At 43.2% G+C, this 13736-nt stretch overlaps 1 protein-coding gene across 1 annotated transcript; it reads left to right on the top strand.

Moving 5' to 3' along the window:
* Window positions 1–580: 580 nt before the first annotated feature.
* Window positions 581–12618, top strand: PM20D1 (peptidase M20 domain containing 1). The gene is made up of 13 exons (XM_082778677.1): window positions 581–808; window positions 2526–2612; window positions 3179–3411; window positions 4431–4517; window positions 5323–5456; window positions 5883–6002; window positions 6798–6873; window positions 7109–7170; window positions 7425–7503; window positions 8392–8463; window positions 9173–9341; window positions 10057–10156; window positions 10932–12618. Exons 1-13 carry the CDS (start codon window positions 583–585, stop codon window positions 11059–11061), a joined length of 1575 nt encoding a protein of 524 aa, XP_082634803.1. The 5' UTR covers window positions 581–582; the 3' UTR covers window positions 11062–12618.
* The last annotated feature ends 1118 nt before the right edge of the window (window positions 12619–13736 follow it).

The following is a 13736-nucleotide window of genomic DNA, read 5'->3' as shown; positions in this document are numbered from 1 at the left end:
AGGTGAGAAAACCAGGGGATTACGTTGCTGCAACGAGATGGGTCTGTACACCAGGGAAAAGCTTCTGAAGACAACAATTGCTAAACCCAGGGCCATGTTGCTGGAGCTGGTTGTGGGGGTTTTGAAACGAGGTGAATTGAAACTCCGTCAGGAGTGGGCCTGTTCCTCGGTGAAGGATACTCCTCAAATCACCCATTTTTTCCCCAAACGCCTGCCTTTTTGGGAGCAGCCTCCTGGCACTGCCCAAGGCTGGGTGAGGGGGGACATCCCATTATTTGCTGCTGCGAGGGCAGCAGACACCCTTACCCACAGCTCCTTAAACATCCCCTCACCACAAAACCCACCACGTTCCACCGAGGGGAGAAAGACTGAGACCCCCCCCCCCCCCCCCAATATCCGCCGCCATGCCACACACCCCGCGCCGCAGAACTACAACTTCCAAGCCACCTCGCGGCAAGCTCGGGGCGGGACAACCCCTCCCATTGGCCACCCTCCGGGACCGCAGCGTGCCGATTGGCCCGCGGCCACGCCCATCCTCCCCTCCGCGAGGCGGGCGGCGGCTGGGGCCGGAGTCCGCCGGTGATGGCGGGCGGCGGCGGCGACGGGTGGAGGAGGCGGCGGCGGGCGGCGGCGTGGGCCGCGGGGCTGGGGCTGTGCGGGGCCGTGCTGGTGCTGGCGGCCGCCGTCCTGCTCCGCGCCCACCTCCGGCCCTCCCCGGCTCTCCCCCGCCTGTGGGCGCGGCGCGGAGGCGGCGGCCCCGCCGCCTTCAGCGCGGGCGAGCGGCTGGAGCTGAAGGAGGCGCTGCGAGGTGAGGGGGCCCCGGCGGCTCCCGGCTGCCCCCCGCGGCCCGGCCCCGGGCAGGGGGTGGCGGCGCCGCCGCCCCGCGGTGCGCAGAGCTCGCCCCGGGGCCGGGGGGGGAAGCGGTGCCCGTGCTTGGGCCCTTCTCCCACCGCCGGCGCTGTCCCCGCCGTGGTTTCCTGCGGGGTTTCTGTGAGAAGTGCCTCGCAGTTTCTCAGACGGGTTTTGCTGTGGAGCTGGTTAATTCGCGATTGCAATGGCGAATAAAAACAGAAGTAGACCGTCAGCTTGTGTGCACAATTGCCCGGCGCTTGATTCCTCCCCTGGTGCCCTGCTGGCTCAGAACTGCAGGTTCACAGCCTGCGCAACACTCACTCCTATTCTATATACGTACAATTCTATTTCACCAACCATTAACTTCTCCTTTTCCTTTTATTTCCTTCTTTCATGACTAGAGGGCTCCCAGTCTTTGTTCTTACTGGTTCTGCACTGCTCATCCTGGTTCTCTTAGCTCTCCTTATTTTGGGACAGTGGGACCTGCCCCTGCTCTGTTTAACATACTCCCCACTGCTCTGCCTGCACGATCACTTTGAACACGCAAGGTTAGTGGAAATTGGCACTGAAAAAAAACACCTTTATTGCAAAAACACAACCTTCTTTCTCACACTTCCCCCTCGTGTCTGCCTCAGGCACTTCCTGGTGGCAATTGCTGGACATCTTGTCCGCTGGAAAAATCAGTTTCTCTTTTTAATTAGGGTCTCATTTACTTATGGCTCAGATCTTGCACACCCCTTCGCAGCACACGGCCCGTCTGTAACGTCACGGTGTGTCAGTGCTCCCCACCTTGCTGCCTTCTGCAGAAGTGTTTGAGGATATTCAGCTGGCCATTTGCAGAAAGCCACGGTCTGGCGTGAAGGGGATGGTCTTTGGCTGCTCAAGTAGGGGTTGGGTCCTGTCAACCTGGTGTGTTATTGATTTGGAAGATCTATTGCCTAGCAAATTCTGTTTATGTTTGTTTGTTTTTAATCAGAAAACGCAAGAGTACAAGAGGGATATTTACTTATTTTTGTTCTGCTTCTTGAGTAACACCGCCTTGAAAAGAATCCGTAACCACCCTTGACAGATACTCTTACGAAAGGCAGCAGTGATTGGGACAAAGTTACAGCTGTGTTTGTAGGACAGTGACTTGGTGCTGGAGAGCAGCCTTGTCTGGCCCTGGTTGAATGAGAAAGCAGGCTAGTGGGAGCAGCAGAAGACTTTTCTGTTTGTGTATCCCAAGGGGTTAGAGCAGCGTGAAAGAAGGCACTTACTATGGAAAGTGCCTTCAGCTCCCAACTAACCTACTTCTTTAGCTGCCAGGGTAATTTCTGACTGAGGGAGCAGTTCACCTTACAAAATGCAGCTGCTTCTGGACAGTAGCATTCCTAATGACATCATTCAGCCCTCTAGGATGAAAAACTAAAGTGTTTTTCACTTTAGCGAGTAAAGTATCTGTGCAAATACCTTGGCTGGAACTGAAGGGAAATACCTGTGTGCAGCGTGCCCACAGCTCAGCTGAAGTACATCAGTCTTTTTGATGGTGGTAACCCTTACTACCCTATGAACTAATCTTTAAAGCCTCAGAAATGCTCCGGAATGTAAATATTGCTTTTTCTTTTGAAATGCAATTCAAATATTGCTTGACTGATTTTGGCGTCAAATGATTTCTATTTTGTATTTCCTTGAAGGTGCTGTTAAAATCCCAACTGTTTCGGTGTCTCCAGACGACTTAAATGCAACGGCCATGGCAGAGTTTGGGAGGTACATTCGGGAAGGTACTAAACTTTCATTCTTAGCAATGAAATTCTTTGTTTTGGTGATGAAATCAAAGAGAATATGTGTGGTTCTTGAATATAGGGGAGTAGATTTTTATTTTGTTTTTCTCCTCAGGAAAGGACTGGCAAAATGGCATGTGTAGGTCACCTTTGCAGCAGTGTATTGGGGTGCAGCAGTGACTAAAGCTAGAACAGAGAAGGTTCAGATGTCTTTTTCAGTGTTGTTTTTTGGTCCTTGAGATGATTAAATGGCTTTGACATTAAAAATACATAAATAAGAGGAAGGCTGCCCCTTTTTCAGCCTATTTTTTTTTTCAATGTCATCATTGCTGCAAAACAGCGGCAACACTGGTGAACAACAGTTCCTGGTTTTGCTTAGGAAGGTCTTAAATATGAGCTTAGATAGTTAGAGGTGTGAGATGAAGCTGTGTGCCTGCTTCCTGAAACAAGTTTGTTGCGGTCTTTGAGGCTAAATGGATAACTACTATATGGACTATATGGTGATAAAATTGGAAATTATTGCTAATTTTTCTTTTTCATGTGTTTTTATTTATTTTTCTTAACAGTCTTCCCGGCTGTATTCTCTTCAAAGTTCATTCAACATGAAGTTGTTGGGGAATACAGCCATCTCTTTACTGTGCAGGGTTCTAACCCTGAAATGCTGCCTTACATGCTGCTCGCACACATGGATGTTGTGCCTGCTCCCCCCGAGGGCTGGGATTTCCCTCCTTTCTCAGCAGCAGAGCATGAGGGTTTCATCTATGGACGAGGAACACTGGATAACAAAAACTCTGCCATAGTACGTCATCGTGGTAATGTCATTTCAAAGGGAGAAAAAGTCTGAAAAAGCAGTTTGGAGGAATCTGTTTACTTGAGATTTACCATACTGTCTCTCTTGCCCTTCTTTAAATGCAGGCTGTTAACTGCAGGTCTTAGGAATTTACCATTTTCTCCCACTTTTTTTTAGGGATGGAGTGCTCTTTTATTATTGAATAAAACAGGATTAAATCAGATGTTTAGCAAATGAGCATCACAGATGCTGTGGCTGCTTGTTATGATGTCATACTCCTAGACAGTTCCTTCAAGTTGTTCAATTATCAATTTCAAGGCCATGCAACTTAAAAATTTGTTTTGATACTTACTTCCACTGTGAACTGCACAAATAACCCTTCAAATTGACAATAAAAATCAACAATTTCAATGAACAAGGCAAAATGGTTGCTGGCAAGATAAAGGTAAAGTATATGTATATATACCCTGCTAAAATGTAAAAAAAATAACTGTAGGTTGAGTTGAAAAAAACAGATGAAATAGAAAAAATCAGCAAATGGTAGATTTAATTTCTTATTTTTCAGGGCAAGTTTCTCATTCTTCTGTTTCTGCGTTGGTACTTTTTGTACGAAATATGCTGCTCATTAAAATGAATGGAGTTGGTAGCTCAAGTCAGAGCGAGGCTGTGTAGGACAGACAGCTTAAAGGAACAGTGAGCTCCTTGGATAATTATAACTCTGTCATGCTTCCTGTGCAGTTTGCCACTGACTTCGTGAGGAGCAAGAACAAGCCCGTACTGTATGTTGTATATGCATGCTGACACTCTGTAGCACACTGTCTTAAGCGTTATTTGAGAAAATGAATATCACCAGTAGGAGTTGTGGAAATAAATGCTCAATTGTGAGCAGGACAAAGTCTCCTTAAGGGCTGGGAATGCATCATATTTCTTTTCTGTTACATTACATTCTTTTACACTTATTCTCCTACTAACACCAGCAAATAGTAAGATTCTCTGTGGTTGTTGGTTTTTTGTTTGTTTTTCTGCAGGGTATTCTGCAAGCTCTAGAATTTTTGCTGAGAAGAAATTACAGACCCCGCAGATCTTTCTATGTTGGCATTGGACATGATGAAGAGGTATTTTCTTTTCTTTCATCTAAATAACTGCTTGTTTGCACTGGTCATGTACATAACAAGGCTTATTTTTTAAACCTTGTTCACCTGTAAAGTCCTTCCTGGTTTTCTTTGTTATGCGGGTAGATACTGTCAGGCACATGCCTGTAGTTATATATTGATTGTTTGGCTTTAAGTGACATTGACAGAGGATTTGGTAATGAGCAAAGAACACAGTAGAGTGTTATTTCAAGTTCTTTTCTGTTGCAGACATGGAAGGTGAACAGGAGCTGCATCTTGGAATGCATATAAGTCATGGCAAGCTGGCCCAAGATTTACTTGGTTGTTCTAAATGATCAGGAAGAGCTAAGAAAAATACTCAGTTCTTGTTGTGGGTGTACCTGCTAGTAAATGGTACAAAGAGACAGATGAGGATGGTTCATTTATTCATTTTCATGATATGGAGACAAAAAATTGTCAATATTTTGTAATAATATTGCTAAAACAACTATCTCTTTAAAATTACAAGTATCTCTAAGTAATCTGTGGAGTTCATAGCTGTGGGATATCGTGTCCAAGAGCAACATTAAACGAACAGTGAATGAGAGAATTCCTCGGTGTGGATGTAAATCCATCTGCTACTAGGCCATTAGCAATCTCCAGTGAAGTTTCCTAGTAAGAATCTTAATTGCTCTAGAACTGCTCATTAGGAGTTTTCCTGCATTCTTTGCATTGTAGCAGTGGTCACTGTTAAGAGCAAGATGTTTTCCAGTATTCTTCCCAGTGGTGTGGCTTAACCTGACCGTTTCCTCTGACTGGATTCTCACAGGTGTTTGGTCGGAAGGGAGCAATGAAGATTGCAGCTCTGTTGGAAGCCAGGGGAGTGAAACTTTCCTTCTTACTGGACGAGGGGAGTGCTATCCTGGAAGGCATCATTGCAGGAGTGAAGAAGCCAGTAGCTCTGTAAGTAAAAGAACAACATTCATGATGATGAAAGCGACCCATTTTGAATATTTAATTTGTTAGAAATGACCTCGCTAATGTCACCAAAACATGTTTTCAAGGCATGTGGTAGTGTTGGCATTGCCTGAACTACAGCAGTCAAAGGACCTCCAGTTTGCTTGCTGTCCACCACAGCTGTGCTGACAAAAGCAGAATGTTCTACTTAGCTGGTGCAAGCATGTTAATTATATGCTGTAGAGTCTGTTTGCTGGAGAAGAAGCCAAGACATCAGACCTCCAAATGTTTAAAGACTGTTAAGAATTTGTGGCTGCTTCTGCAGTGTTTCATATGACACTAAAAAATACGCAGACTAGTTTGCTTTTACCTGTAGTCTGTGCATGTGTATTTGGAGTTGCATTAACCATGTGTTTATTTATCATTGTACAGAATTGCTATCACTGAAAAGGGTTCAATAACACTGAACTTCACTGTGGATAAAGAGCCAGGACATTCATCATTTCCTCCTAAGGAGACAAGTATTGGCATTCTTGCAGCAGCAATGGCCAGGTGAGAGCTTCCTTGTCATCTAACAGCAAAGACAGTCAAGCAGGCTCCTAAGGCACTGATATTTGACTTGCTTTTGTAATATTTGTGTTTAAAGTATTTTACAAATTCCCCTTGTGTGTTTGAAACTGAAGTTCGTAGCTCACTTTGGAGAGCAGAAATGCAATCCCCAGCAAAGGGACAACTGCCAAATGTCTGGAGTACCTTCTCACTTCAGCTGCGCCTAGTATCTCTCAAGCCTTTAAAACTAAGGCAATTGCTACATCTTGATGTCTGTCCTAATTTACTCTGTAACTGTGCAGATCACTTTGTTTGGGTTGCAGAATTTCTCTGGAATTTATTCTTGCATATACCTACTGCGTCTAGCTGGTAATTATCCAAGCCAACAAATATGATGTAATGTCAGAATGTTGCATCCTGAAGCTGACTAAATCTTCTCATTACATGTCTCTGTAGATACCAAACTGGCTAGTAAATATATATTTCAGAAAAGTCTTGTATGTATGGATAGAATAGAATTCGGTGTCATTTTTTTCTAGATTTCCATGTATTCTTTATAAGAGTCAGGCTTTTACATTTTTTCAGCTGATCATGAAAGAAAATCTTTACGTGTGACTGGAATGCTCAGCAATGTATAGTGGAGCTGTAGTCGCAGATGTGCTTGCCAGGAGAGGAATGTGTGGTTACATCTCAAGTACATGGATGCGTTTCAGAAATCAAACTCCCCTCAGCCTTCTGGAGCAATAACAGCCAAAGGGTTTTTTTTTAAATTTCAAATGTCGATGTGCTTTGCCGTAGACTGGAGCAAAATCCTATGCGCAATCTGTTTGGCCATGGGCCAGAACTCATGACTATGGAGCACCTTGCATCAGAGGTGAGGAAAGAACTATAATTTTGTTTCCAGATTTTCCTATTAATAAGTGAAGAGTAACCCATATGAACTTAAAAGCATAGTTATGTAATTCTTGGAAAGGAGCAGACTTAAGCTGGCATTTCTCCCGTAAAGAGAATTGTTCCTATTGGCTTTGTTTCAGCCATAGCAAAATGATTGTGTTGTCTTCTTGAAAACCAGAAACTTACAGATTTCTGGTTTTGTTTCTCCCATTTAGTTCAGTTTTCCTCTCAATATCGTCATGAGCAATCTATGGCTGTTTTCACCTATTGTCAGCAGGTAAGAAAACGTATCCTTGCTGAATATTCCTGTAGTCTCACCCTTAAAAGATGAAAGACCAGCAGCTATTTCTGGTCTTCCCAGGAAAACAGTTATATCATTTCATGGTATAGGCAAAGTCAGTGCTTTGCAGTTAATAGCCAGTTGGGTAATTGAGAGTAGGCCTTAATTCAGCTTATTGCCTGTGTAACCGTGGTGCTTATGTTGTGTAGAAATAAAATGTATTTGAGAAATGATTCTTTTCTTTTTTTAAGAGTTCTTGCCTGGAAACCTTCCACCAATGCCTTAATTCGAACTACTACAGCAGTCACAATGTTTAACGCAGGAATCAAGGTAGCTTCATTTTTTTGTAGTTTCTGGAGTATCTGACATCTGTCTCTGTAAACCAATATTAAGATTATAGGTTTTTTTGTCCATCCTAAAATGTAAACAGAGTATTGTTGGCAGTAGCTGAAACTGTCAGTTGTAAACACTTCCCTAGCCTAGATGGGGTCTTACTTTTGTGAGCATAGGTCAGGCCTACCACCATTTGAGTAAAGTTAGCATGCACCTTGGACTGGGAGAAAACAGGTTCTGGCTGATAGAGCCAGATCTTGCCCTGATAAAGAGGTGTAGCTGTCCAAAAATACTATAACCCTGGAAAATAGACAGGCTATTTGATGTGTCCCTGAATGAATCTGTTACTCAAAGCATTGATACAGTGGCTGAACAGTGACACTAAGTGGCTGGGAGAGAAGTAACACCCCTGGTTTGTTTATTTATTTATTTATAAAGATCATACCTTTACATTTTGACAAAAGTATAAATATTTATTTTGTCGAAAAGAAGAGTTAGGGGTCCTTAGTAACATACTTAAATGACTTACGTGTCTCATGCCTGGGGAAAAGCAATGGGACAATAAACTAAAAATATTGTTTCAAAAAAATTCCTGAAATTTCTCAATATAAGGTTTCTCAAGGGAGGTGTCTCATCTGAAGAGGAAGGCACAGCTAACTTCATTTTTGTTGAATCAAGGAATATTTCTTTTTGTAGTTATCTGCATTATAAATGAGATGTGCAGTATTTGAATATCGAGCACAGGAAGATGTCACATTTATATTAGTGGCAACAGTGATGCATTAATCTATGGGGCCTGGATTGGTTTGAGCAGTTTCTGAGTTTGCAGTTGGCATTTTAATCAGTTTTTAACTTTCTTTTATGTTTTGGTCTTTTTTTCCCTAGCCAAATGTCATCCCATCTTCTGCAAAAGCAACTGCGAACTTCCGGATCCACTCCGCAGAGAAGGCCACTGAGGTACTTACTGCCTACACAATTAGTTAAGGTTTTCCTCCCAGCTAAGATAACTTACTTTTTTGTTCACAAGTGCAATAGAGTTTATTCAGAACAACCTTCTTAGAAATTCTGTATAGATTCCAAGTGTCTTCTGACTGTGGCACAGAGCAAGAGGCAGACCACACTTGGAATTGTGCCTTGCAGTTACATTGAGTAGATTTCAGACGTTTTCTTGTGCCAAAGAGCAGAGTTGTGGTTATGGAATGGAACTAAACTGAAGGCTTGTGATCTGTGAGAACGGGGGGGTCTTGAAAACTTCAGTAGGAATGGCATGCCCGTCCAGCCAAGTACAGCTGTGATACGTTATCAGTAAACAGTATCTTCCCTTTGGAAACCCTTGAAAGTTTCTCTTCTCTGGAAGCTTTTTCTGGACTGTGTTTACTTAAGTGACCCAACTACCAAGTTGGGCAGGTTGACAACATCCTGCTCAGGGCTGAAGCAGTTTAGGAGCACCTTGAGACAGCGATGTGCATCTGATTGCACTGGACCAAAAGTATTAGATTAAGTATCAGCCATCCACTGAAAAAGAACATAGACTGGCACACAGTTTCAAGTTGGCAGTTCATAGACAAACATTTTCTGCAAGGTGGAACTTAAGCTGATATTTAGAAAGGGTACTCTCTCATTTCTTTTCTTTTATATTATTGTTAATCTCTGTGGTCTACCCTAGGTGCTAGAGATAGTTAGAAACACCGTTGCTGATGACAGAGTGAAGATTGACGTAGTAGAAGCCTTTGATCCGCTTCCCGTCAGTCCGTGGGATGACCAGACGTTTGGAGTCCATGTTTTTCAAAGAACCATTCTGGATACTTTCCCAAATGTTGACAGCGTAGTTCCAGGTAACAGCAAGCACATGATGGTTATTGTTTCCTCTCCAGCTTCCGCCCTGCTTTTCTCTGCCCCCACCCCCCAGTATCTCCTTGTTTCCATTTGCTGTGTATTTCTCCACCCCAGCTGTTAACTGCTGGAAACAGTTGTTTTTTCCTCCTTTACTCAGTTCCCTCTTTATGTTTTAGTGGTTTATGTTGTTTTTTTAGTAGTGGAAGTAAAAAAGCAAACAGGAAACTGACAGAAACAATGAGCCTTGAATTTAACTCTCTGCAGATACAAAGCAATCTCTTCAGAGAAGAAAAGAATTGTGAGGGAAAGTAGGAGGTCATCTTTCTTTAGCTCTTCTTTTATTGTTTTCTTAGCTGGCAAATCCATTCCTGCTTTCCTGTATTATTCCTTATGATCCCAGCCCCTTCCCTTGCTCGCAGCTCCTTCCTATTTCTGTATGGTTTGTTGGACTGCAGTTTGAAGCTTAAACTTCTGGGGAGGCTGGGTATCATAGCTGCTCTTAGCATAATTGAATCGCATGCTCAGCTCCTCCTGTTCAAAAAAGAGAGAACGTTGTTCTTCCAGGGTGTCCCAATAAATTGTTTTGGTGATTTTGTTCTCGGTGTAGCTAGAGGTCAAATAGAAGTTATCAGATGCCTTTCCCTTCTCCTGGGAAAAGTGTGTGTCATCGAGTTGCTGCTCTCGTGCCCAGTAAACCTGGGGTTTGTTTTCCAGGCACGTGTATCGGAAACACAGACAGCAGGCATTTCACTAACGTCACAAATGCCATTTATCGATTTAACCCACTGATCTTGCAGTCAGATGATCTTCCCAGGTACTGTATTCTTTCTGCATGTGGGCAGCTGTTAGGGGTGGGGACTAGCGAAAGAGAAAATCGATAGGCGTTGGGCAGAAGGAAACCCAGCCTTGTATACCTTGGCATGGTGGTGGTGTTGCCACGCCTTCTGTAAGGCCGCTCATTTCCTGCATGCTTGGGTGCTGCACAAACAGGGGAGGATAATCACACTGGGAGAGTGTTAGCCCTCACTCTTCTTTACTTCATGTGGGAACAAGGCCTCATTCAGGTGTCCCCCAGAGTAGCATGGCGATGCGGTGAGGCTGACTGGATCCTTTATGTAGTGTAAGAGATTTATCCCTATGTTTGGACACATGGCACTGAATTTGTTTGTTCTTTAAAGTTAGAAATTAAGTTTCCTGGGGTAAAGAGACAACAAAGAACACCAACAGGAAAGGCTTTGTTTCTTTATTTACTATGTTATAGATTCCTCATTCTACTGAGGTGCAAATGTTATAGGAGTGCCTCGTAGCTGTACAGGACCGTGACATAAAGGGCCAAGAGCTTCACAGAGACTTGGAATAACAGTTTTTCCATGTATACCCTCAGCTTAGTTTTTGTGCTCTGAGCCTTAAAATCAGTAAGTTGTTTTGGTTAGCCTGAGGAACAGACATAGCAGTTGCAGTATTTGTCGTGTATTCCTGTGTTTTTATGCTGTGCATTTATTTATGAAACATGCAAGTAGGATGCTGGATGTATGCAGGTGGGTCACAAATGCACACTGCAATGAAAAACATTCTTCTCTTTCTACCAGGATCCATGGGTTGAATGAGAGAATCTCGGTTGAGAATTACGAGAAACAGGTCGAGTTTCTCTTTCAGCTGATTAAGAACTGTGATATTGAGAAGCTTCCGGAGCCTCACGCAAACTCCCATGAGCTGTGAGACAAAAAGCCTGAGCGGAGCAGCTCCTGAGGTGGACTCTGGGATGACAGAGGTCTGGGCTGTAAGCAGCAGTTGTGTGTTGCATATTGAGCAATGTCAGGAATGTGATTTTACATATTGTGGTTGGCACACAGATGGAAAAACTGCAGGTTGATGATTTAGCCAAATGCACGGTTTGCTGTAAAGTCACAAGAACATGGATAAAACACAACAAATATCCCTGTGCCTCCCTGATTTTACAAGCAGCCATTAATCTGATGGTATTAAATTTTTTAGCACTTTCTTTAATCTTTAAGCCCCTGAAATAGGTAGTCACTTAAAAATCAAAGCTATAATTGGCAGTCACTTGTACATCGTTATAAGAAGCTAATCTTCCTCTGTGTGCTTTTGACAAACTCTGTTTTTACAGTTAATTGATTTTCACAAATGATGTGTCTGTCAGAAACTCATGTAAAAGGTACACAAAGGGGGTTAGGTTTGATGTAACTGGGTAGGGTTGCACCGAGTTTGTTGCACTGATGATGGGGTAGGCTTCTGCCCCAGGTGATTCTCTCAACCAGCATTTACAGAATTGACTTGATCCTGTCATTTCTCCCATGCATGCACTGATTTCTGACTGTAGCTTAAAATACTGAGCTTCAGGAGTTCTAGCTATGTTGCTTTACAATATGTTGCTCTGATCTCAGAGGTGCAAAAAACTTTTCTTCCTGTCTTCTCTGTGACTTTTTTCCTCTCCCTCTCTGGTAAGACTCCCAGGCTGTGTTGTGCAGCTGTGTCAGAGCAAGGAATCCTGACTTTAAATAAGAAACTACATCAGAAACTTCATTGTGAAAGCAGGCAAAGCCCTTCAGTTTATTCCTGTTCAGTGGGAGCAGAGTTTTCTCTATCCCTTCATGGCCTGCTTTAACGCTTTTCACGTTGCCTGCCACTTCTATTGAATCGGCTCTTTGGGAATCCAACAACACCAATAGCCTGTCTACTCTGTTTTATTTCATCTTGCACTTCTTGTACTAGCATGCCCATCTTTATTAGCATTAAAGGGGTAAGTATTCTTTTGGCCTTGCTAGTGTCTTTAGTTAGAGTTATTGATACTAATTAAACAATTAAGGGCTAGATGTTAGCCAAGGTTAAAACTGTGTGAAAACTGCTTTGTTGCACTGACATGCAGACTCTGTGCTAAGGAAGGAGGCAAACCTTGCCCTGTTGCACTGTTGCAGAGGTGTGTGTGTTTTTCAGTTGAACACTGGAATGGGTGGTTATTCTGCTTTTGATTCACTGTAAAAAGTGCTGGAATGTAGAGGAAATACCCTGAAATGTATCCTGAAAACCAGTGATGGAACTGTGATTCCTATTATTTCCATTCACCATTCTCTATTTATTTGCTGTCTGATCTTATCAGTGTGGCCAATGGGCTGAGGCTGTATCAAGCTACTAAATAATTGAAACCAGATTGGCATTTTTGTCTAATAAAACAAGGAATAAAGCTTCTTTTCTTGATTATTACTTAGTCTCTTCATGTAGCTTTATATTTGCAATGAAGTCGTTTCCACACCTGATTCTGCACTGGAACAAGCCATAAAGTTTCCATCAAAACAAACCCACATATTTTCCAGCCTGCTTTAATCTTTGTACCCTTCCTGGTGTTCTTTATTTTTGTACAAAAATTAACTAACTGTTTATGCATTACTGGCTAGTAAATAGCTTGGGTCTTTCATGGTTTATTGCATTTAGTCTGTGTGTCCTAATGTCACTAATTTGTTTAGCCGTGAGTCTATAGCTCTTTTGTGGAGGTGTCATTTCTCTTGCAACCTTCTGTTGCATACACAGCAAAAGTGATTTGTCAGGCTATGGCACAGAATAAAATACATCCCCAGGAGTGGGAGCTGGAGGGAAGTTTTCCTCTGACAAGCCTCAATAAAAGGGCTGAGTCTAAAGCCTTCACTTTGACCATGGCTGTAGGGGGCCAGTGCTGGTTAACATCTTCGTTAATGACCTGGATGATGGGGCAGAGTGGGTCCTAATTAAGACTGCAGATGATACAAAACGGAGAGGAATGGTTGATGCACCTGAAGCTGGTGTTGTGGGCAACATCTCTTGTGTTTCGGTGAGGATTGTTTCTTTAAAGGCCGTTCATTTGAAGATTCATTTTGCTGCTGAAGGAAGAGAGAAGGGCAAACGGTGCTGGGAAGGCATAATTGTTTTTGGCAGGTACCGTGCAAATGTGTGCCATGAGATTTCATTAATGCAGTTTGTTGCAGAACCTCATTAAGTGCTGCTCGTCAGCCAGCACTGAAGTCATGCAGTGCCTCTGCAGCGAGCGAATGTTCAACAGAGCTTTACTGCAAGCTGAAGCCTCAAAACTCAGTGCTTTAAGCAGGCCTTATCCTCCAGAATCCAATGGTGAAAATTCCTCTCCTCTCCTGATTTTTCCCAGTTATTTCTGATAATGATCTCTGCTTTTACTTCTGTGCAGCAGCTTTGCCCTTTGTCTTCCTGTCTCACTTCACCAGCTGCCATGACATGCTTATCTGGCACGGTTCCGAAGGGTTGCTCAGTGTTTGGGTAGCTGCACGCCTCTCCTGACAGAACGGTTTTCTTTCCACCTTATTTTATCGTCCCTATGGTATGTCCTCATCTTGAGTGGTAATTGAAATCTTAGTGTCACCATGTGAATA

This window comes from Aythya marila, assembly GCF_965140915.1.
Source record: "Aythya marila genome assembly, chromosome: 24".
NCBI lineage: Eukaryota > Metazoa > Chordata > Aves > Anseriformes > Anatidae > Aythya > Aythya marila.
This window is presented reverse-complemented; position numbering and strand designations above follow the sequence as displayed.